The sequence below is a fragment of the Vulpes vulpes genome, chromosome 2 (assembly GCF_048418805.1).
Source record: "Vulpes vulpes isolate BD-2025 chromosome 2, VulVul3, whole genome shotgun sequence".
In the NCBI taxonomy this organism is placed as follows: domain Eukaryota; kingdom Metazoa; phylum Chordata; class Mammalia; order Carnivora; family Canidae; genus Vulpes; species Vulpes vulpes.
Genome location: NC_132781.1, coordinates 139,228,598 through 139,253,919, shown reverse-complemented (window position 1 = coordinate 139,253,919; position 25,322 = coordinate 139,228,598). Strand labels below are relative to the sequence as shown.

At 40.6% G+C, this 25,322-nt stretch overlaps 1 protein-coding gene across 1 annotated transcript in view; it reads left to right on the top strand.

The window, feature by feature from the left end:
• NUP93 (nucleoporin 93) overlaps positions 1-25,322 on the top strand; it is a 109,798-nt gene that overhangs the window by 5,965 nt on the left and 78,511 nt on the right. The window contains exon 2 of the mRNA XM_026011784.2: positions 14,138-14,330. Coding sequence (XP_025867569.2) covers positions 14,152-14,330 — 179 coding nt within the window. The 5' untranslated portion in view covers positions 14,138-14,151. The remainder of the gene's footprint in view (positions 1-14,137; positions 14,331-25,322) is intronic.

Genomic DNA, 25,322 nt, shown 5'->3' with positions numbered 1-25,322 from the left:
GTGATGCCCCTGACCGGTCACTCCTTAGATGTGCTTTACTGTGCACATTGACTCCTTGACCTTCACGAGGGAGACATACATTATCTGTACTATAAGGCATGTATAAGGTGGTGGTGCAGGTCCTAGCAAGAATAAAGGCAGCAGAACAGTCTCTCATGGGGTCCCTTTGATTTCCCTATCTCAATTAGACATTCTTGGCAAAATTTGCAGAAGCTTATTCTGTCGGTGACTGTGTTGGGGATTAACTACTGTTTGAGGACATTGTTGGAGGTTAAAAAAAAAGAAGTAAAGCTACAAGAGGCTTTAAGTTTTAGGCTATTTGAGGGAGGTGGAGGTCTAGGTATTAACAGACGATAATGTGAAACAAATAAAGGAGGTCAGTGTCAGCAGGATGGTAAGCTAAGAGGTCCTAATGCTTGTCCCCACATAAAAATAGCACAACCACCAACAGACAACTACATATTGGTGGAAAAAGAGCTCCAAAGTGAAATAAGGAGGCTGCAGAAACCCCGTGGAGCACCACAACTGTGGATTAGCCACATGGAAAACTGGCAGATAATGGAGTAGAAAAGAATTTTGTTGAGGGGAGCTCTTGTGGGGTGGGTGATGAAGAAAACCATCTGGTAGGCAGGACTTGAACTGGTGGTAAAAATAATAGCCAGGGTTTCCTAAATGGTTGCTGTGGGGCCTGTGAAGGAGATGCAGCTCTTTTTTCATTTCACAGATGGGCCCAGCAAGTGTAATTTACTTGTCTACAGTCGCCCCACTGGAGTGGAGTTGCTGGCTGGAGCTCAGGGGTACAATGGAAGTGATTAGATATTCCTGGTTGGGAAAAATGGCACGAGCAAGGCCAAACAGCAGGACATGAATAAGGATGGTTAGGGGCAGAGTAGATTGGGTAACTGGTACATAGGGTTTCATCAAAAGCAGGGCCTCATCTGGATCCTTTTAGTGGAAGGTTTGAGGACTTTTGAGAGCAACATAGGGAAAGTGCTGGAAAGATTGAGGTGACCACAGCAAGCAGAATGACATGGAGCAGGAGGAGCTCGAAGACATGTCCTGGGGTCTCTCAAGAACTTGGGTTTAAAGGGATGGAAGTCTGGCCTCCTGGTGAGGAAGATGGAAGCAACAGTTAGACTAACTTTATTGTAATCATTTTCTAACACATGCAGAAATATATATGTTATGCTGTATGTCTTAAGTTTACACCATGTTATGTATCAGTTATCTCTGAATAAAGCTGGAGGGAAAAGGCGATAATTAGAAGCTGCTGCAAAAATACAAATATCTCTAGCTGTTTAAATCTGTTAGGTAATGAGAGTTTGGGTAGCGAGTTTGGAGAGTGAAGGATGTCCTGTCAGCTGAATATAAAGTATTTGGTTTCCTGAATTTTTGTTAGGAGCAATAGTTTGGATAATGAGGAATACTTACCTGCTTTCTCTCAAAAAATGTATCTTCATCTCATTGGTTTTTAAGCCTGGAGAGTGGAGAATACCTGTAACTAAACAGTCTGAGGTCATGTCCAGATGTAAAGGAGAAGAATGAGTTAGAACCAGAGAGAGAGAGAGGGAGAAACCAGGGAACAGAGAGGCGGCGATTAGGGCAGGTGGTGGTGGGGAGTGGTAAATGCGTTTTGAGACGTGCCAGGTGTGACAGTTATGTGCTTGAGTAGAAATGCGTAGGCAGTGCCTGGAAGCACTCTGGGTTGGAGTGTAAGTGCGGGGAGCAGAGTGGGAGTGTGGATTTGATAGTCATTGCCATCAAGGATTCAGGGCAGTGGTGAGACATACTGAAGCAGAGGGTTTAGAGCAATTTAAAAATTAACAAGTTGGGGTGCCTGGGTGGTTCAGTCAGTTAAGCATTTGCCTTTGGCTCAGGTCATGATCTCAGGGTCCTGGGATTGAGCCCCACGTGCTTCTCCCTCTGCCTCCTCTGTTCCCCCTGCTTGTGCTCTCTGGCTCTCATGTGCTCTGTCAAATAAATAAATAAAATCTTCTCTAAAAAAGAAAGTAACAAATGATTTAAAAATCAGACAAGGTCACATATAGCCATGGAAAATAATTCATACTGATGGGGGTGGGGTATAAAATGAAAAGTCCCAATTCTTTCCTTAGCTTTCTGGAGGCAAGGCTAAGTTAAGTTTCTTGCCATGTTTCTTGCTTTTCTGTAAATTATCTGTGAACAGGCTTTAAGTGTATACAGTGAATTTTTATGTATTTATTCATTCATGTGTCTACCGGTCATGTTGAGATATGAAACATTTTCAATACCCTAGTGTCTTAGAGTGAGCTGCCATAGATTGGATGGCTCCGTTTATTTTGCCACAGTTCTGAAGGCTGGAAGTCAAGATCAGAGTACCAGCCAACATGGTTGGGTCCTGGTGAGGATCTGCTTCCTGGTTTTTAGATGGCTGCTGTCTCACTGTGTGCTTGCATGTTCTTTTCTGGGTGAATGTACTGGAGGGGGCTGGGTAGGAAGCAAGCCCTCTGGTCTTAGTGGGACACTAATCCCTTCATAAGGAACCCATCTTCACGAGCTCATCTAAACCTAGTTACCTTCCAAAGGCCCCCTTTTCCATACACCATCATATTGGGTCTTAGGGCTTTGACCTAGGAATTTTGGAGGGGCACATTACAGTCCATAGCACCCAGGAAGTTTTGTTGTGCTCCTTTCCAGTTGGTTGCCCCCACCCCAGAATAACTAAGGTTCTGATTTCTATCACCATAGACTTAGTGTTTCTGTTCTTAAAATCCGTTTAAGTGGGATCATGCAGTATGTTTGTTTGTTTGTTTTTAAAAATAAATCTGGCTGCTTTAGTTAACCACTATGTCTGCAAAATTTATCCATATTCCATGTAGCTGTAGTTCAGTCTCTTCTGTTGCTGTGTGGTATACCAGGGTATGAATATACCACCATAAAAATCCCAAATGAGATAATTCTGTATATATAGTGGTTTTAATATTGTTTGGTGGTGGCGGTGGTGGACTCAGACTTTTATTAGAATCTGATAAAATCTGGGATGCATGGGTGGTTTAGCAGTTGAGCGTCTGTCTGCCTTTGGCTCAGGGCGTGATCCCGGTCCAGGGATCCAGTCCCGTGTTGGGCTCCCTGTAAGGAGCCTGCTTCTCTCTCTGCCTCTCTGTCTGTGTCTCTCATGAATAAATAAAATCTTTAAAACAAAAAAGAATCTGGTAAAAGCTGTAGTGCTTTTCTTATATTAAGGAAAACAATATGCATATATTTGCAGAGGTTTCTAGTACCTTTGATATGATACCCTCAGGACAAGGACAAGAAGTGTTCTTTGGTTTATAGGAGTGCTTCTCAGCCTCTGCACTATTGATATTTTGCGCTAGGTAGTTCTTTGTTGTGGGGGCTGTGCTGTGTATTGTAAGATGTTTAGGAGCACCCTTGGCCTCTACCCTCTAGATGTCAGTAGCCTGTGGCCCATCTCCCTGAATTAGGACAACCAAAAGTGTCTCTAGATTTTGCCAGTGACCCCTGGGGAGGCAAATTTGCCCCCATTTGAGAAACATTGGTTTAGAAAAGAGCCAGAGCCAGAGACCTTCTAGTGATCTTTCCCTGCTTATGCCAGTTGTAAGATGGAGCTAGTGTCATTCATAAGGTTCTATATACAGATAATTTCCATCACCACTGAAATGCTACTTTCTTTCTTTCTTTTTTTAGGTTTTATTATTTGACAGAGAGAGAAAGCACTAGCAGAGGGAGTGGCAGATGGAGAAGCAAGCTTCCCATTGAACAGGGAGCCCTTTGAGGGGCTGGATCCCAGGATGCTGGGATGATGACCTGACCTGAAGGCAGGTGCTTAACCAACTGAGCCATCTAGGTGCCCGAGGCTGCTCCTTTCAAGGACACAGGAAATGAATGTAAAGACTGACTCAAGGGGCACCTGGGTAGCTCAGTTGGTTAAGCCAGGGTCAGGGGAAGGGCCAGCCCCAGGGTCAGAAACTGCTATGGGGCAAAGCTAGGGTATGATGCACACTTCTTCCATTCCAGGCCCAACTTCAACTCTGCTATAGGACTGGTCAGCCCTCTGGAGAGTTGAGAGTTTATCAGAAAGGTCCCTATGTGTGTACTTTATATTTCTTTGTGATGCCAGATTGCTCCTCTTTGCTCTTGGAGAGGAAATAATACAAGTGGCATTTTATGTATCAGGAAAGCTGATACTTTGCCTTCCTTACTGCAAACACTGAGTCACGCAGGCCAGTACTAGTACTGAATCATCCAGGTCTTTAATTCCTTTTCTGTCTAGGATAATTTATTTTAGTTCTTTGTTTTTTTTTTTTCCAGAAGTCTACCTTCTGAATTATGATTAGATCCAAGTCTCTTTTACTTAGTCTCACAGAACTAGAAAGAATTATCCAAAAACAGATTTTTTTTTCATCCTTTTTCCCCCTTATCCTAAAGGCACCTGAAACAGTATGTTAAGATGTCATTTTCTCTTTGGTTGTTGTTATAATTTTTTTTTTAAAGATTTTATTTATTTATTCATGAGACACACACACACACACACACAGAGGCAGAGACACAGGCAGAGGGAGAAGCAGGCTCCATGCAGGGAACCCGACGTGGGACTCGACCCCGGGTCTCCAGGATCACACCCTGGGCTGAAGGCGGCACTAAACCACTGAGCCACCTGGGCTGCCCGGCTGTTGTTATAATTGACAGCTGACAGATACAGCAGAAAGTGGAATGATCCAGTCATTGAAACATAGTTTACATTTTCAAACGTTTAGAGGAGAGCAGAATCAGTATTAAACTCTTGATACCTCAAGTGAGGCTTTACTCATTAATTTTTGGTGTTATTTTTTTTTTAATTTTATTTATTTATTCATGAGAATACACAGAGAGGAGAGAGAAGCAGAGACACAGGCAGAGGGAGACGCAGGCTCCATGCAGGGAGCCCGACGTGGGATTCGATCCCGGGACTCCAGGATCGCGCCCTGGGCCAAAGGCAGGCGCCAAACCGCTGCGCCACCCGGGGATCCCTTTTTGGTGTTAAATATTGCACACTTTTCTTGTGTTTCAATCCCATTAAGTCTAATTAATAAGGTTTGAGGGCAAGATTTCTACTCCAAATTCAGTGCTAAATTTCCTTTGAATCACACTTTCATTGTGGAAATTTGGAGTTCTAATAACAGTATTTGAGGGGCACCTGGGTGGCTCAGTGGTTGAGCGTCTGCCTTCAGCTTAGGGCATGACCCTGGAGTCCTGGGATGGAGTCCCTCTGCCTATGTCTCTGCCTCTCTCTCTCTCTCTTTTTATTTTTATTTTTATTTTTTTTTAAGTTTTTTTTTTTTTTTTAATTTTTATTTATTTATGATAGGCACACAGTGAGAGAGAGAGAGAGAGAGAGGCAGAGACACAGGTAGAGGGAGAAGCAGGCTCCATGCACCGGGAGCCTGATGTGGGATTCGATCCCGGGTCTCCAGGATCGCGCCCTGGGCCAAAGACAGGCGCTAAACCGCTGCGCCACCCAGGGATCCCTCTCTCTCTCTTTTTAAAAGATTTTATTTATTCATGAGAGACACAAGCAGGCCCCATATGGGGAGCCCAACGTGGGACTTGATCCTGGCACTCCAGGATCATGCCCTGAGCCGAAGGCAGGCGCCCAGCCACTGAGCCACCCAGGCGTCCCTCTCTGTCTCTCATGAATAAATAAATAAAATCTTAAAAACAACAACAAAAACCCCCACAACATTTAATAGTAGGTAAATACATTTAAGAATTGTAACTGTCGGGATCCCTGGGTGGCGCAGCGGTTTGGCGCCTGCCTTTGGCTCAGGGCGCGATCCTGGAACCCGTGATCGAATCCCACGTTGGGCTCCCGGTGCATGGAGCCTGCTTCTCCCTCTGCCTATGTCTCTGCCTCTCTCTCTCTCTGTGACTATCATAAATAAATAAAAAGTAAAAAAAAAAAAAAAAAAAAAAGAATTGTAACTGTCTTCCAGAAGTTCTTACTGAATGATATGAATTTGTGCTTAAATGAGTTATAATTTAGTATCCAATATTTACTGGAAGATTTTTTAAAGCAGAGATGTTTATAATTGAATGACAAAATGTTGCCAAATTGGCAACTTTGGAATCAAAGCTTAAAGAACGTTTACAATGATATAAATTAGTAGAGTTTTTATAAAATCCTTTCTGTGTATCATCAACTCCTAGAAGTAGATAGGGATTATCATCTCCTTTTTATAGATGAGGAAATTAAGAGGAGAGATTTGGATTTTATCCCAGGGGTAAATTGACCCACTTTAGCTAGTAATTGAACATTGTAGATTCAAACCAGGAGATTCAAAGTCCAGTCTTCTCTTGTTTACCCATTCTGTGTAAAAATAAAAATAAAAAAATATATATGTAGATGTTACTTGTTTTACTGTCACATAACTTTCAAAAATAATTGGTAAAAGGAATAACATTGTTATATATTTTGAAGAAAAAAGGTAGAACTAGCACTAGTTATTTCCTCTGAAGTGTATACCCCCCCCCCCCCCAGCATCCATAAAAACATAGCAGTGCTAAAAGTGCATTTTTTAGATTGCAGGGTCTTTATAGTTGGAAGAGATAATATTTAGGTGTGTGGTAAGATTAGAATTTCATAATGACTACTTATAAGTATTGCTTGAGTGTATTGAAATTCTGCAGGGAAAATGGTTGGTGTCAATTCCCCGGTGAAGTTAGTGAACTGAGAGAGATTCCTTCATCACTGAAGGAAAGGCAGCTAGATGTCCTTGCTTTATCTTTTGTCTCTTTGCTACCTCTTTGTATTCCTTGGATAACTGTATTGATAAGGAAAAGGAAAAATGCACATGGGTTTGATATGTTTCACTGTATTTGAAAAGGGCAGAGAGTTCTTCTAGCATTTTGTGAATTAGGTCAAAAGAATATTTTCTGGATAGATTTCATCATTTACAAAACAGATGTCTTCCCCCAAATGTAGTCTCTAAATAAACAGTTTAAAGAGGGAAGGGGAATGACAATGGGCCTGTTGTGTTAATCTTTACAACAATCTTTTCACTGCTCAGGTCTATTGTAGGTGGCTCTGCCAGTGGCACATAGCCAATAAGCGCTGAACCAGGATTTACTTACCAAGTTTAACTCAGATATTCTAGGCAAAGTTAGGAGTTGATGAACTATATAACCTGTAGTAGGCCTGAGAAGCTAACAAGGATTTTTACATCTTTAAATTGTTGGTGAAAAAATCCAAAGAAGAATATTTTGTAGCAAGTGAAAGTTATATGAAATTCATGTTTGGCCATGATTAAAATTGTATTGGAGCACAGCCATGTTCATTTGTTTACATATTATCCAGTTTCAAGCGCAATTGTACAGTTGCAACAGAGAACCACCCCAAAAAGCGTAAAATAATTTGCTGTCCAGCTTGCTGATCCTTGCCCTAGGATGCCAGACTCAAAGACTAGAAGCTGGAAAAGAGTTTGGTAGACAGGTTTAGGAAAGATGGCTGTGAGGCTCTTTCATACGGTCCTTTGTTTTCTGTCAGCTTTGAGGCACTGAAGGTGATAATTTTTATAAGTATACCCTGGAAGTCACATGGGCTTATGTCAAAGGAACTAGTGCGTGACAGGCATTTCTGAGATGACCCAGTGGTCTTTAAAGCCCTTAGTGGTTCCCCAGCTCGGGAGCCCACAAAGCCTTGGGAAAGTGGGAAGATGTGTTCTACTTGTGGGTGTGCTTTAGAAGAAAAGACACTAATGAACTAATAATTAATACCAGAAAACAGATGTGTAGACATTTTAATACAATAAGCATGAATGCTGTAAGAAACTAAGAATCAGACCATCTGCAAAATCCTGAAGGGGCCACTCTGAGAATACTGATGTAAAATGGTCTAGAAGTGTTGAGCAGTTTGAATATTTAATTACCCATTTGCAAGGGAAAGATACTCTTGGTGTGTTTCCTTCACTCTCACATTACTCTACTTCACCACCACAGTGCTTCACTTTTGACACCCAATGTGTGGGTTTTCCACACATTAGGCAATTCTCAGATTCTCTCTACACCAGCTGGCTATTACAGTTTAACTCACTTCTGACACTGTGTACCTGGAGATTAGCATCAGATCTCCCTGGCTAAGGGTTCAGTCCCACAAGACTCTGCACACACCCCCACCCCCACCCCCTTTGAGAAGGCAGTCGCAAGGCCAAGTTGTTACCTGTGCTTTTGACCTCCTGGCTGTAGATCGGAGGTTCCCACAACCCTCTTTTCCATTAATTTGCTAGAGAGGCTCACAGAGCTTAGAGAAACATTTACTTATGTTTACCAGTTTATTATAAAGAATACAGATGAGCATTCTGATAGATACATAGCGTGGGGTCTGGAATGACCCTGAGCACAGGAGCTTCTGTCCCTGTGGAACTGGAGTGTGCCACTTTCCAGCATGTGGTCACCAACCTAGAAGCTCATCATATCTAGTTGTTGAAGAGTTTTGTAGACCTTGATCTGTAGTCCCCTTTCTCCTTCCCAGAGGTTGGTGGCTGGGGCTGAGAGCTCTAACCCTCTGATCATTTGGTCTTTCTGGTGACTGGCCCCATCCCGAGGCTATCCAGGCTCCCATCCCACTCCAAGTTACCTCCTTAACTTAAGCTCAGATGTGCTCCTAATAAGGGAGCTCCTTGTAAGGGGCTCCTTTTAAGTTACAAAAGACTTGCAACTTCAAGGATATTCCAAGGAGTTTAGGAGCTTTGTGTCAGGAACTGGGACAAAGACCAGATAAATTTTTTATTATACTACACTACTCTTTTCTGGCTTGATTAAATATTTAACATGGTTATATTGAGAATGAAAATCACCATATTTTTTATAATTAAGACACATATTAGTAGTAAGTGAACTGAAATTATTTGTATTTTTGCTCTGCCTTTTTATCTTGTTTATTTCCTCCTGTATGCAATTTGGACATTTTTTTTTTTCACCCTCTCTGTGTGCCTAGAAGGGGCAGTTTTTGGACACAGAATGACAGCTGAGTGCTGACTAATTTGAGGAAATGGGAAGTCTGTTCAGCCTTTGATTTTAGCTATAGGTAGAAGCTGTCTCTCTAAAGCTGTGGGCTTTAATTTTTTCTCTGGTTAATTTTCTCAGCATCCTCTATGTACGGTGAAGAGATCTGGATCACAGGAACTTTGCACTAAGCATTCCTTATATCTAACATTGTGGGGTGTCCTACTGGAGCTTCTGAAAAGCCATGGGTTATTATTTTTCATTTTGGGAGTAACTTTTTTATTGAAGTATGATACACAGAAAAGTGCATAAATCATGAGTCCCGCTCAGTGAATTTTCTCAAAGTGAACACACTGTTAAGCAGCACTGAGCTAACCCCCGCAAACAAAACAAAACAAAAACCCAGAAAATTACCAGCTTCTCAGAACTCTCCCTTCTGTCACAGTGTCTGCCCCTTCCTCCCCCCAGTTGCCAGTCTTGTTTTCTAACAGCAGTGTGATAACCTTTACCTTTCATTTTAAAGCTTTTGGTTGCTGGTGTTTGAGGAGGTCTGTGGAGGCTCAGTGGGACTTCTGCTAAGTGACATGGGAGAGGTTTGATGCCCAGGGCCTTGGTACCCTGTGATGCTCTCTGAAGCACCTCTCAGTGTTTCCAAAGGCCTCTTACCTCTTACCGTCAGGCTCAGTCATTGATGGCAGAGCCCTAGTGCTGTCCTCTTTCCATCCAGCCCCAATCTTGTTGCATTGGCTGTTCCACATTCCACTTCTGTGGGTCCTTCATGTGGTTTCTTCCTGGCTTCCTCCTCCATAGCTCACCAAGGGTACACCTGGCATCCAGTCTCTGTCTTGTGTCCTGGCCAGATTTTCCAACAAAGTTTGGACTTAAACCCCCTTGCTGCCACCCCAGTTCTCTCTTGGACAAAGCTAGTAAGGTTATTTTCATGATGAACTTTCAGTATCTGGGGTCAAAACTGATAACTTCGTTGGTTTAATTGTGGTTAAATTGATATTTATTTTGTAGAGGGGGTAAAAATTGTCCTTTTATGAAATTAATCATAAATTTAAAATTTTTAATGAAATGGGATGATGACCTCATCATGAAACTTCAGTAATTTTTTTTTTTAAATTTTTATTTATTTATGATAGTCACAGAGAGAGAAAGAGAGAGGCAGAGACATAGGCAGAGGGAGAAGCAGGCTCCATGCACCGGGAGCCCGATGTGGGATTCGATCCCAGGTCTCCAGGATCGCGCCCTGGGCCAAAGGCAGGCGCCAAACCGCTGCGCCACCCGGGGATCCCCCAGTAATTTTTTTATAAATTAATTTCCAGTGGGTGAGTTATAATGCAGGACAGATCCAATTTTTCCCAAGTATTGTATTAAGTATATAACTTTATCTCAGACAGACATGGAACAAACTTATTTTGTACTCTGAAGTTTTATAATGAAATTCTTTCTATACATATACTTATTTATTCTTTTGATTTGAAATTCTGTTCACCTGAAAACTAGGCCTTTTTTTTTTTTTTCTTCTAAAATACCACTGGTTTTTGTCTGGATATTCAGAGGGAAAGTACTAGTCTGGACCAAGTGTGATCTGAATTCATGCCATTTATACTGTCACTGCCTTATGCTGTGCAGCCTCAGAAATGTTAAGTATCAGTTGGTAGTCGGAAGGGAATGTTTTTGCTCTGGTCTTTGCTTGCCAGTGGGTGCTAATTTGGCAGGAGAGTGCAGGAAGAACAGACTCTCCACAAATGCAAGAATAAAATTCCTATTCATTCAACAAATGAGCACCTACTATGTGCCAGGTGCTGTTCTAGAAGCTTGGGATATATCAGTGAATAAAACACACAAAATCCCTGTCCTTGTGCAGCTTACATTCTGGCATGGGTTTACAGTAAGGGAGATGAGGGAGTGCTGGGTGTGGTTGCAGGTTGCACTCTTAAATATTTTGTTCTAGGTTAGAATCAAAGGCAAGATGACAGTTCAGCTGAAACAGAGAAATCAGTCAGTAGCGTATCTGGGAGAGGAGTGTTCCAGATAGAGGAAACAAGGAGTACAAAGGCGCTAGAGCAGAAATGTGCCTAAGTCATTGGGGGGCTAACATGGAGGCTCCAGGGTGACTGGAGCCCAGGAAAGGGAAAGGAGGCAGGGCTGGAAATGAGTCCAAGTCCGGAGGTAAGAGGAGGTGAGGCTGCTTCTGTAGGGCTTTGCTCTGTACAAGAGGTTTAGGCAGAGGAAGGGTTCTTTGAAAGGATCACGTGGAACGTAGGAGGCAAGAGCTGAAGCAGGGAGGCCCAGGGTAGTGACTTGAGTGGGTAGATTCTGGGTGCGTTTTGCGGGTAGATTTGAAAGGCTCTGTTGGTCCTGGATTCGTTGTGAAGGCTTTCAAGGATTTTATCCCAAGCAGCTGAGTAGTGGTGGCTCCACACTGAGAAGACTGAGGAATGGGTTTTGTTGACAATAGAGTTCAGTTTTGGGCATGTTAACTTTAAGATGGTGTTTAGAGATTCAGCTTTTATTTTACTGTAGTCAAATAATTCTGTTAACTTTAAAAAAATCTTATTTATTGGACCCTATTAAAGTAAATCGTGATTTTTATTTTGCATTTATTATTTATATTCAGATTAATTACTCTAAGTCTTTGTGGGGCAGGTCATTTGAGAAGTTGAGCATTTCTTTTGTCTGAATTTGGCATGGATATGAAATGTTAGATGTATTTCTTTTTTGTTTTTTCCTTCTTTTTTAAACTTAGAAAAGTTTGTTTTATTCAGTCCTTTATTCAAGGAGGCCTAAAATTTTCCTTATGAAAGAAAGTATTTCCTACTCCTTAGCTCTGTTCATTATTTTTATCTTAGAGTTAAAAGGGGTGGGGGGAAGAGGTAGTATATTACTTTTCTTTCCTTTTTCTGGTGAGTGACCATGTTTCTGTTAGTAGAATGTTACTGGCCCTGTTGGTTTCTGAGGAAAAACATTTCTGTATCAGACAGGAGCCGTGTTGTTTAAAAATACTCATTTCTTTCTTCTTCTGTCCAAGAGAATACTCATTCCTTGTCCTGCCGTCCTGATATTCCCACAGGTAGAAATGGCCAGTTACAGCCTCATTCTGCTGGGTCAAAACAATGATTATCTAGAAATTTTAGGAAAAAAGTTAGTGTATATATGACTTTTTGTCTCTAAAGATTAAAGAATACCAAAGTGTTTTTGTGTTTACCCCAGCTGAACTATTTTTGTTTTAACCTGGTGCTTTTACCTTTCAAGTTAATTTTATTTATTTATTTATTTATTTATTTATTTATTTATTTATTTATTTATTTATTTATTTATTTTAAGTTAATGTCTTTTAATGTCCATTTTAAAAAGTCCTCATTCTCCTGCTCTGAATTTATGGTGATGACATGCCCTTTTAACATTAACTTGTGCTTTGTAGCTGAGATACATATTGCATCACCATCGTAACTACCATATTAGACCAGTGGTATTTCAAAGGTGCAGTGGGAAGGCATGGGTTTAAAACAAAGAAGAAAAGTATGATTAACAAGAGCTACTATTTAAGGAATTTTCTTTTTTCTTTTTAAAGATTTTATTTATTTATTTATTCATGAGAATACACAGAGAGGAGAGAGAGAGAGAGGCAGAGACACAGGCAGAGGGAGAAGCAGGCTCCATGCAGCCTGATGTGGGACTCGATCCCGGGTCTCCAGGATCACGCCCTGGGCTGTAGGCGGCGCTAAACCGCTTAGCCACCGGGGTTGCCCTTATTTTTTCAATAAGTAATAATTTTGTTAACCTTTTAACAATGTAAATTAAAAAAAAAAATTGATGGTGATAATGTTTATGTTCTGTTTTAAATAGTGGTAGAGTTAAAAACATTCTGTTGGTTAAGAATCTTATACAAGGATGGTACAGTATATGTAAGATTCATAAATGTGTAATATCTTTTAAATGGCAATACTGTTCATATGACTTTGCTCTGTCAACTGTTGGAGAAACAGGTGGTCTTGTTAATATTTATGGTCTAGAAGCCAGCTGCTATTTATATTAGTATAATTATTAGTAGCAATGGCATTTCTTTTTCTTTTTCTTTTTCTTTTTCTTTTTCTTTTTCTTTTTCTTTTTCTTTTTCTATCTCTTCTTCTTCTTCTTCTTTTTCTTTTTCTTTTTCTTTTTCTTTTTCTTTTTCTTTTTCTTTTTCTTTTTCTTTTTCTTTTTCTTTTTCTTTTTCTTTTTCTTTTTCTTTTTCGAGAAAGGATGAGGGAAGGGCAGCGGGAGAGGGAGAGAGCAGGCTCCAGGGCCACATGAGGGCCTCAGTCTCATGACCCTGTGATCATGATGTGATCCAAAATCAAGAGTCAGACACCTAGCCACCCAGGTGCCCCAGCAATGGCATTTCTAAAAGTAGTAGGTATAGTAACAGTTAAGTCTAATATTCTGAATGTCATCTGTAACCAGCAGACATAGATATCTGCTCTCAGTAACCTTGTAAAGCTAAAGAATGTGTGAATGGAAACATGAATTTTAAAAGACTGTCTTTTGTTGGCGAAGGAGCAAATATGTGAGAATAACACGGGGTTAGTCAGGAGACCTGTGTTCTTTTGTCCATCCAGCCACAATGCCACCAGAGTACCCTGGATGCCTAACAGCTCTGTGGATTGGAGTTGCTTCTCCTATCCACTCTGGAGCCTCATAAAGTTGTTGAGAATCATATGAGATTAGGACCTTATAAATTGCCCCCAACCTATATGGATGGTGGGATTTTTCTAAGACAGGTAGAGGAATAGGAGGTGCAGGGTGGTGTTTCTTTAATCTCCCAGAGATTGCCACTGTCATTTCCATTTCCTTGTCAACTTTGAGTGTGTGTGGAAGGAGGCAGGAATTCTGGTCTGTAGCTTAATATATTTGCATTTGGTCTGGTGGCAGGAATCAATCTTGGGGTTGTCAATATGCACAGAAATTATCTATTTCTTCACAGTCTGACTCATTTTCTCTGTCAGGCCTGTTCTTGGGCTCTGTTCAGGAACAAATCCTGCTTGTTGATGAGCTGTCTCTTTGTCTGTTTACAAAAAGTCCTTGTGTTCCGTTTAGTTTGTAACAGACTCGGGCAGCATTTGAAGCCTGTCCTCCCCTTGATTTAGGTCTCTCCTTTTCCTCCCCCATCTAGGATTTGCAACTCCAATGGATACTGAGGGGTTTGGTGAGCTCCTTCAGCAAGCTGAACAGCTTGCTGCTGAGACTGAGGGCATCTCAGAGCTTCCCCATGTGGAACGGAACCTACAGGAGATCCAGCAGGCGGGTGAGCGCCTGCGTTCCCGTACCCTCACACGCACGTCCCAGGAGACAGCAGATGTCAAGGCGTGAGTATTGGTGGGGAGGCAGTGCTGCTACTGCATGGCTCAGGGGCAGGATCCGATTCTTTCCTCCCTTGAATTAGGATACAGTCTGTGAGTAACAGACACAGCCTAATTCTTGGGAACTCAGGTTTTGTAAACGGGTCAGCAGCCTTGTTCTGTCTCCCTGCCCTCAGGTTTTACAGCCTTTCTGCCTGACCAAGCTGTGAGCTCATATCACCGGCAGAGATGATCAGGATGGGAAAGAGTGAAGAGCTTTATCACATAGAAACTCATTACGGTAGTTCCTGATTGGGTTTGCTGATCATTGGGTCATAAATGGCTCCCAAAACTATATTAGTAAGTGTGGTTACCCAAATAAGTATGACCGTCAAAGCCAGGGAACATTCAGAAATGAGCACTCTTTTTAAGTGCACGTGGAAGAAATTGACGAGCAGCCAGTGGTGAAAAGCCAAGCGAGGGGTGGTTCTATCTGGTCATCCTTAGTGACCCCAACAGCTGCTGCTACAATGCCCTGGACACATAGTGCCTGCCAGGTGACCATAGAATGGGAGAGTGGGCAGCCCCAAGAGACTGCAGCTGAAGAAAAGTACTGTCTGTCTGTCCAGCCAGTGGCATCTGCTGACACACAACATCCAGTGGGCTGTGGATTCCACAGTCATGTGTTGGGAACCCCAGTCCTGGGCTGTGTCTGGGGCTACAACCATGATATATAGACATGGTGTCTGCCCTCAAGGAGCTTGTAATTTGGGGAGACAGAAAAAAAAAAACCCGTTGCTGCTTTCCATGAGAAATGTGATTTACTGTGTGTCAGAAACTTGGCTAGACTTCAGAGTTTGCTTAGTCCTCACAATGAATATTAGGACTATGTCCCCTTACAGTTGAGCAGCTAAGGCTCAGAGTGGGCAGGGTAACTGTCAGATTGCACAGCCAGTGAGTGTTGAACCAGGACTCCAACCTCGGGAGGCTGACTCCAGAGAGCACATGCTCTTCTAGCCCCAAAGGAAGGGCTGTGGGAGGATGGAGGGGTGCTGGTACTCGTGACCTCAGTGAGTCTGGAAAATCACTGAGATTCTGTGTGGGAGATGTGGGAAATTGTCAGTCGTCTGCTCAGTCTTCATTCCTTGAACTTGAGAAAGACCTAAGTGCTGATGTTTCCACGGGGATGTTATTTTGGGTTTGTAATAAATGTCACAGGAGTAAGTATAAGGGCTACATTCTTTTCCCAGCTGATCTTGAAAGCTCAGTGCTCTGGCTGCTCTGCTGAATTAGTAAAGATGTTGTAGGAATTCTTCTGTAGGCCTTCCCAGAGTTTTATTTTTAAAATACCAGTTAGTTTTGGTTTCATTGGTATTGATAAAGGCAAATCAGGGGAACCCCAGCAGAAACTTTTTTTTTTTTTTTTTTTAATCCAGCTAGTTGCTCCAGTACATCATTCCCCAACACCCCCGCCAGCCTTTGGCCATATCTGCTTATTTGTCCTCCCTGCAGGCTCCTTACTGTTGCTGCGGATTGTCTGCAGTTACCCTCAGTCTTGAGCATGCGGGCTCTGCGCTTGTGTGCAAGGATGCTGCGGGAGCAAAAGGACCGTGATGCCAGCTGAGTTGCTATAGTTATAATTTAATTGCATCAGCTTTACAGCCTATTAAGAGCAAAAAGGGAAACTGTTTTCTTGGTAACAATTATCAGTCATGCTCTCTTTCTTGTAAATTTCCATTCTTCTTCATCTCTTTCTACCTTAAATTCATTATTTTAGGGAGGAGGAAGTTGAACATTGAAAGAATGGGTATGGGGTGGGGCAGGTGCTTAAAAAAAACCAAAGGACTAATGACTGTATTTTTCCACCTTGATAGGCAGACATTAAAATGTGATGTGAATATTTTAGTACAGGGTGAAGGCAGAGGAGAGAACTGAGTAGGAAAAATTTTCTTGCATGAAATAAATTTTGGAAGAAAATGTGTCCTTAAGATTTTAGTTAAGATTAGATTGTAGATTTAAGATTGAATTGTTCTGTGCTGAATTCATTTGTTTAAATATACTTTGTTGGATTTTTCATTTTAGAGAACAGATTTGAAGGCTTTTTTGCATGTGTGTTTGATATTTTTAAACTGTTAAATTTCTTCACACATAAAGAGGGATATGCATAACATATATAAAGGTGTAAATCAGGGGTTGTCAGCCTATGATCCATGAGCCAGATCCAGCCCGCTGCCTGTTAAAGTCTTATTGGAACATGGCCACACTTATTTATGTATTGTCTGTGCTGCTTTTGTGCTACAATAGCAGAGTTGAATAGTTATGACAGAGACCGTATGGCCTGCAGAGCCTGAAATATTTACTGTCTGCTTTTTACAGGGTAAGTTTGCTGACTCCTGGTGTAAATAATAATAAAATGAATTGCACATTGCACAGTGAAGACATAGAGTATCATCAGTAGCCATGAAGCCCTCCCTGGGTACCCATTTTCAATTGCATCCCCCCTCTGTTCCCATCACAGATGCCCCATTGGATTTTTCCAGTCAGGTTCAGAAGCCAAACAACTTAAGAGTTGTACAAAGAAAAAGCCAGCAATCACTCTCCTTAACTTTATCCCCCAAGGTAACCAGGGTTATTGATCACTTTTCTCCATATTCATGCAAAGCATATACGAACATTAATTTGCCCAAAGTTTTACAGTAAATTATAACTTTACTTGTAGCAATACTACTAAGCAACCTTTTGAGCACTTGCTCTTTGTCAGGCACTGTGCCAAACACTTTATATGCATTATATAATATCTTCTTAAAATAACCTTATGAAATAAGTGTTATTATCTCTGTTTTATAATTGAGAAACATCAGATAGCAAATGGCCGTGCCAGATTCAAATCCAAGTTGCTCAGTTAAGACTCTCCTATTTTTATGGCACTTTTTAATTTCCAAAGAATTGTCAAAGGTGTTCTCCTGACTGGTCTTCACAAGCCTTGAGAGGTGAGCGAGGCAGGGATTTTTCTCCAGATTTAACAGAGGGGAAAAAACGAAAACAACCAGAGGGAGAAAATTAAGCTTAGAAAACTGATGCATTTAAAATTTTCAGGCAGTAAGAGACAGATGAGACTTGAACTCAGACCTCCTGACTTTGTTTCTGCTCCCCATGTGTACTGAGGACACCTTTTGTCTTCCTCTTCTCCTGAGAGGAGAGTGTTTGACTCCAGCCTTTCTGGCTTTTTGCTCAGGAGAAGCTGCCTGGTTTATGGAAATTGGGGCAGGCAGAAATCAGGGAGCCTTTGGATTTCTCTACTCTTAAAAAGCTGGAAGTTTCTGATATAGACTTTATTTGTAAAGCCATCCCTTACCCTGGATTCTCTGTTGTTTTCCCTCAGTTCTATGTCCACTTTTCCCCATCAAATCTGTCTATGCACTGGACAATTCCTGCAGGCACCACCCACTCGGATGACTTCACTCTTCTGATTACTATAATAGCTAGTTTTTTTATTTCAAGGCTCTCAGCCCTGGTACACCTTAAAATTGCCTGGGTGCTGGGTGCATTCTCACATATCACTGGTGCAGATAAGGCACCTGTGGGACAGAATTTGGCAATATCTAGTGAATTTATCCTTTACCCAGCAATCCTTCTAAGGATCTATTCCAAAGACACACTGGCAAAAGTGAAAGAGATGTGCATAACGATATCCATTGTGGCATTACTTGCAATAGCAAAAATTAAAAACAACTCAAAACATCCATCAGTAGGGGATTAGTAGGATAGGTGTGGTACATCTTGGCAGTGGAATACTTCTCAGTAACGCTAGAGAATGAGAACGTACACTACTGTAGAATGACTCCAGGACATATTGTGTAGTAAAGTAAAAACATACGAGGTGGAAAAAAAGCGTACAGTTCTCTTATTTAAGAAAACAAGTAAAAGACAGTCAATGTTCACAATTCAGAAGACTTAATTTTATTATTAAGATATTAATACTGCCCATATTGATCTGCAGATTCAGTGGAATCCTTATCAAAATTCCAGCTGGCTTTTTTGCAGAAATTGACAAGTTGATCTTAAAATCCATATGGAAATAAAAAGACACCTAGAGTTGCCAAAACAATCTTTAAAAGGCAGAAGAAAGTTGGAAGGCTCACACTTCTAATTTCATAACTTTAAACAAAGCTACCATAATCGAGACTGTGTGCTACTGGCATAAGAATAGATAATCGAGTAGAATTATGAGTCCAGAAATAAATCCATGTGTCTGTCATCAGCTGATTTTCAGCAAATGCCAAGAGCATTTAGTGTTTTTTCAACAAATGATACTGGGGCAACTGGATATCTATATGCAAAAGAATGAAGTTGTGCACCTTAATTCTAAATGTAACAGACTTGAATGTAAGAGCCAAAACTTTAAAACTCTTAGAACAGGTATAAATCTTTCTGACCTTAAGTTAGGCAGAACCTTGTTAGACATGAAACTGAAAGCACAAGTGACAGAATAAAAAATAGACAAATTGAACTTCATCAAAATTAAAAAAACTTTTGTACATTTAAGGACACTATTAAAGTGAGAAAATAGCCCACAGAATGGGAGAAAATATTTGCAAATTATTTATCTGATAAGGGATTTGATTTAAAAATGAACAAAAGATGTGAATAGCTGTTTCTCCAAAGATGATGTACACATGGTTAACAAGCAAATGACAAGACATTCAGCATCACCAGCCATCAGGGAAACACAAACCCAAACCTCCATGACATATCACTTCATTAACACACTAGAATGGCCATAATCAAAAGACCCTCAGCCCTGTATTGAGGAGGTGGAAAAAATGGAGACTCATATCCTGTTGGTGGGATGTAAAGTATTGCAGCCACTTTGGGAAACAGGCGAGCGGTTCCTCAAAAGTTAAACAGCATGACCATATGACTTAGCAATTTCACCTCTAGGGGTATACCCAAGAGAGATGAAAACAGTTATCCATATAAAGACTTATACATGGCTGTTCATAGCATTATTCATAATAGTCAAAAAGTGGAAACAACCCAAATGTCTGTCAGCTGATGAATTGATAAATAAAATGTGGTATATCCATAAAATGGAATACTACTTTGCAATAAAAAGAATGAGCGTTTAATACATGGCTCTAGCATGGATGAACTTTGAAAACGTTATGCTAAGTGAAAGAAGCCAGTCACAAAAGATGATATATTGTAGAGCTCCATTTATGTGCAATGTCTTAAATAAGCAGATTGATAGAGATAGGAAGTAGATTAATGTTCTTGTGGGCGGGTGGGTGGATTGAGGGTCATGGAGAGTGATTTCTGATGGGTTGGGGGTTTCTTTGTGGGGTGAAGAAAATTCTAAAAATCAGTTGTAGTGGATGGTTGCACAGCTCTAAATATACTAAAATCCACTAAGTCAGTTAAATGGATACGATATGTACATTGTATCTCGATAAAGTGGTTTTATTTTTAAATTATTTTTAATAAAGCAGTTTTAAAAAATCAGGTGATGGAAATGTATGTACATATCCACTGGAAAAAAAAAAAGTGTTTTAAAAGTACCTGGGATTTGCTTGAATCAGGTATGGTAAGATATGCAGACAAGAAAATGACTGTCATGAAGGAGGGAGTTTCTGTTTACAGTTGTCTAGAAATGAGGCAGGGCACGTCATAGGTCAGCACGGGGTCAGTCAAGATGCTGTGAGAGCAAGGGGAAAATGTGGGCAGGAGCCTGTATTCTGGTTTCCATGGGAAAGTAAGGCAGGGCTGGGTCAACAAACTTAGGATTGCCTAGTTTGAATAACCTCAACAGGCTCTGGGTTATAGGAGCTGTCTCTAGTTGTCTTTACCTAGCTGTGGGGTGGTAAGTAGCCCATTCAAGTTGGGGTATGGGCTTTGGATTCATTAGTTTGCATTTGAAATTTGTGCTCACTGGAAGGGCTGCCTTGCAAGGTGAGCTAATTCGGAAAGGCCGCCTTGCAAGGTGAGCTAATTCGGAAAGGCCAATGTCAGCAAGGCTATAGTTGTCAAAGCATCAGATACAGAAAATAAAAAGGCATGATTTTTTTTTAGATTACCAAGTATATATTTTGAGGAGATTTTTTTTTCTAAATTTTTTTTTTAAAGATTTATTATTTATTTATGATAGACATAGAGAGAGAGAGAGAGGCAGCAGGCCTCATGCCAGGAGCCTGACGTGGGACTCGATCCTGGGACTCCAGGATTGCGCCCTGGGCCAAAGGCAGGCACTAAACCGCTGAGCCACTCAGGATCCCCTTGAGGAGATTTTTAAGAAGTGAGATAAATGCTTATGAAGCAGTCAAGATACCTCAGTTCTGTGGAGATACTCTTTCCAAAAACAAGCCAATTTTGTGGCTTAACTTTTCTTCAGAATATTGTTTTACTTCTCTTGAAATCACGAGTTTTTAGTGCCTGTAACTCACGTTCCATGGGATGGCTAGATTTGAATCTGAGCACTCATTTCAATTACCAGTCAGGGACAGTTTTTCCTTTTTGTTTTATATCCCCCACCTAATAATTTTTAAGCAAATCCCAGCTAGTACACTATTTTACCCACAGATACTGCCAAGTGAATCTCTAGAAACTAATTCCTTTACTTTTTTTTTTTTTTAAGATTTTATTTATTTATTCATAGAGAGAGAGAGAGAGAGGCGGAGACACAGGCAGAGGGAGAAGCGGGCTCCATGCAGGGAGCCCGCTGTGGGACCCTATCTGGGTCTCCAGGATCATACCCCAGGCTGCAGGCGGTGCTAAACCCCTGCGCCACCAGGGCTGCCCCCCCCCCCTTTTTAAAGATTCCTTTACTTTTAAACATAACTATAGTTCTGTATCTAAAATAAGTAAAGGGGGGATCCCTGGGTGGCGCAGCGGTTTGGCGCTTGCCTTTGACCCAAGGCGCGATCCTGGAGACCCGGGATCGAGTCCCACGTCGGGCTCCCGGTGCATGGAGCCTGCTTCTCCCTCTGCCTGTGTCTCTGCCTCTCTCTCTCTCTCTCTGAGTATCATAAATAAATAAAAAAAATTAAAAAAAAATAAAATAAGTAAAGGGGATCCCTGGGTGGCGCAGCGGTTTAGCGCCTGCCTTTGGCCCAGGGCGCGGTACTGGAAACCCGGGACCAAGTCCCACGTCGGGCTCCCGGTGCGTGAAGCCTGCTTCTCCCTCTGCCTGTGTCTCTGCCTCTCTCTCTCTCTCTCTCTCTGTGCGACTATCATAATTAAAATAAAAATAAATAAAAAAATAAAAAAAACTAAAATAAGTAAATATACTTTAATATCAAATTTTTAGTCTGTTCAGATATCTTACATGTTTATCATTTCGCTTGACTCAAAATCCAAATATCCCCTGTGTATTGTGAATCCTTGATAAATCTTTTAAAATTTCTTTTATTCAGTAAGTACTCACTTCGTCTTTTCCCTTGGAGCTATTTTGTAATGAAGGACTGAACTCATTTGTCCTTACAGAATTTCCCACAGTCTGGCTTTGCATACTCTCACATAGTAGGTTCCTCTTCCCTATAAGTACTGTTAATTTTGTAGTTATTTCTAGTAAGTAGATTCATGTGACTTGTTTTTCCTTAAATAATTTCAGTACTAAAAGTGTTTTACATACAGAAAAAGAGACAAAAGTTTAATGAAACTCCATTGCTCATCACCCAGTTTGTTTCATCTGTAATCCCACTCGGATTTAGAAACAGATTTTAGACATCAAATATATCTCTAAGTAATGACTCCAAAAATAAAAACACAGCACCATAATTACAACTAAAATTTTTAAATTCGTTAATATAAAATAGTTCAGTCACTGCTCACAATGCAATTGCTTTAATAATTATTTTCAAGGTGCATTTGAATTCAGATTTAGAGGTTCATGAAATCTAAGTCTTGGGTGTTAAGAGTTGTGAGTTTTAAAATTAATATTTTAAATTGATGCAAAATATTTACGAGTCTGTGGACAAATATATAAAATGAGGTACTGTATGTACACAAGGCGGTTCTACCCCTTTTTTAAAATTTATTTTTTAAAGATTTTATTTATTTTTGCGAGAGAGCATGTGCATGTGTGTGCACCTGTGTGCATGCATGAGTTGGGGAGGGGCAGAGGAGAGGGAGAAGCAGACTCCTTGCTGAACAGGGAGCCTGATGCCGGATTCCATCCCAGGACCCTGGGATCATGACCTGAGCCGAAGGCAGATGCTTAACTGACTGAATCAGCCAGGTGCCCGAGGTTCTACCTTTTGTCCATTAGTTTCCATTCTATTTTTTTTTAAAGATTTTATTTATTTATTCATGAGAGGCACAGAGAGAGAGAGAGACAAAGACAGAGACAGAGAGAGACACAGGCAGAGGGAGAAGCAGGCTCCATGCTGGGGGAGAGAGAGACAGAGACACAGGCAGAGGGAGAAGCAGGCTCCATGCTGGGAACCTGACATGGGACTGGATCCCAGGTCTCCAGGATCACACTCTGGGCCAAAGGCGGCACTAAACCTCTGAGCCACCTGGGCTACCCTAGTTTCCATTCTAAATTCTTGCTTTTAGAGTTTTATTTTTTCAGGTGTTTCTGTTTTTGTTTTTGTTTTTTTAATTTTATGGTTTCTCCTTCCTGATAAACTGTGCCAATCTACCCCTACTCTGCACTGGTACTCTGGACTTTTCCCCATCCTAGCACTGTTCCTAAGAGCTCATTTATAATAGGTCTTCCTCCTTCCCTAAAAAGACATGATTAATACAGAAGGTAAACAAAAGGTTTAAGTAACCTTAAATAAGGTGAAAAAGATGGGAATGTTTTAAAAAATAAAATTGACTTTGGAATTGTACAAATACATCATTATAAAACAAAATTAATATCAAAAAAGTTCTTTAAAAAGGAAAATAAATGCTTAATCTAGTAGGTGACATACCACACAGAGAGGAACAGTTCCAAGTGATTCTTAATCTGTCATCAGTCAGCAGTTGGAGGTGTTGTTACAGCTGTTTTGAGACTTTTGTGTGTATAGTGTAGGATAGAGCAAATAAATAGTTATGGTGGTTATGCTGAGGACTAGGACTTTTGGTGTGGGAAAAAGGAGATTCGGATAGAAAAATTTATGAGGTTAACCCAAAACTTTGTGTTTTAAATTTGAATTGGAAGTATTAGTATAAACTCACCATGTAATTTATCTTAAAACTGAAACAAAAGTAAAAACTTAATTTCTAGCTCTACTTAAAAAGCCTAGAAACAGTGTAGCAGTGAGCAGGCCTAGAGCTCAGATAGCCACTTGTAAAATCCATCTCTTAATAAAACAATGGGGACTCTTTGGAGAGTTGACTGACTCCCAAGTCTGTATAAGATGAAAATGAAACATTTTGTCATACCAGATAGAGAAGTTATGAAGGTCTACTTGAGTCATGTCAAAAGAACTCAGAAACTGTCCTCAAAAGGTTTCTACTAGCTGAAGGAGAAGATTTGAGTATCTTAAGGATAGTTCCTGCAATGAATTGAAACACATCAATAAGTATTTAATATGTTTCATTTCATATGTTTATGACTATGTTTAAATTCATGAATTCATAATGATAACAAAACTCATCCATCACTTTGAGGATGCTGGAGAACCATCTCATTATTCAGAGTAACCACATAGTGGATGACGAGTTTTTCTGAAAGGGAATAGTCTGGCTAATAAAAATAGAATATCTGGGGCATCTGGGTGGCTCAGTCGGTTAAAAGCATCTGACTCTTGGTTTTGGCTCAGGTCGTTATCTCTGGGTTTTGAGATTGGGTTCCATACTCAGCGGGCAGTCTGCTAGAGATCCCCCATCCCCACCCCTCCATGCGTACTCTTTCTCTCAAATAAATCTTAGGAAAAAAAATACCACCATTTTGCAACCTCTAAGGAATTAATGACTAAGCAGTGACCATCAGTATCTGCTAATACACACACACACACACACACAAACCTTTATATTCACCCAAAAACTTGTACATGAATGTTCAGGGCAGCATTTTTCGATCTCAAAGTGGAAATAGCCCAAATGTCTATCACCTGATGAATAGATACACTGATAAACTATGATGTATCCCTTTAATCCAATATTGTTCAATTATAAAAAGAAATGAAGTACCGATATACACTACAACATGGATGAATTTTGACAAGCATTATGCTAAATGAAAAAGGGTAGTCACAAAAATACCCATGTATTGGGACGCCTGGGTGGCTCCCTGCCTGGAGCCTGCTTCTCCTCCTCCTGCCTATGTCTCTCCCTATCTCTTGTGAATAAGTAAAACCTTTTAAAAAATAAAAATAACCCCACTATTGTATGAATCAATTTATATGAAATGTCCAGAATAGGCAAATTTATAGAAACAAAAGAGATTAATGATTATCAGAGGATGAGAGGAGTTTGGAAAAAGACATGGGAAATGACCGCTAGTGGGTAGGGATTTGTTTGTGGGTTGATGAAAATGTTATAGAGTTGATTGTGGTGATGGTTGTACAACTCTGTAAATATACTAAAACTTACTGAATTGTACACTTTAAATGGATGAATTGTATGGTATATGAATTATATCTCAGTAAAGCTATTATTAAAAAAGGCAAGAAAAAAAAAAAAGGAAAGAATATGTTACACTGATACCCATTTCTTCAGCTTCACCTAGCACTATTCAGGATTGTTGGAAGGAAAGTTGCCTAGGTGATTCTGATGTAACTACCGTATTAGAAAGTTAGCTTTAAAGATTGTTAAAAGAGAGGCCAGATTATCTTATTTACCTGGTAGCCTGAAGGAGAAGCCCCAGGGATGACATGCATTGTAGTTGACCTGTCTACATGAAAGAGACAAAAATCCATAATGAGGAACCCTCTGGGTGCACATCATCTATTTCTGTAGTACTTAGTAGAATAGAAATAAACACAAAGTCCTTTCTCTTCTCCAATAAGTCTGTTAGTTCAGGAGTAGACATCTTAGGTGTGACAGCCATAGGTGTTAGGGTTACTTGTGTTGCCCAGTGGTCTAGCTTCT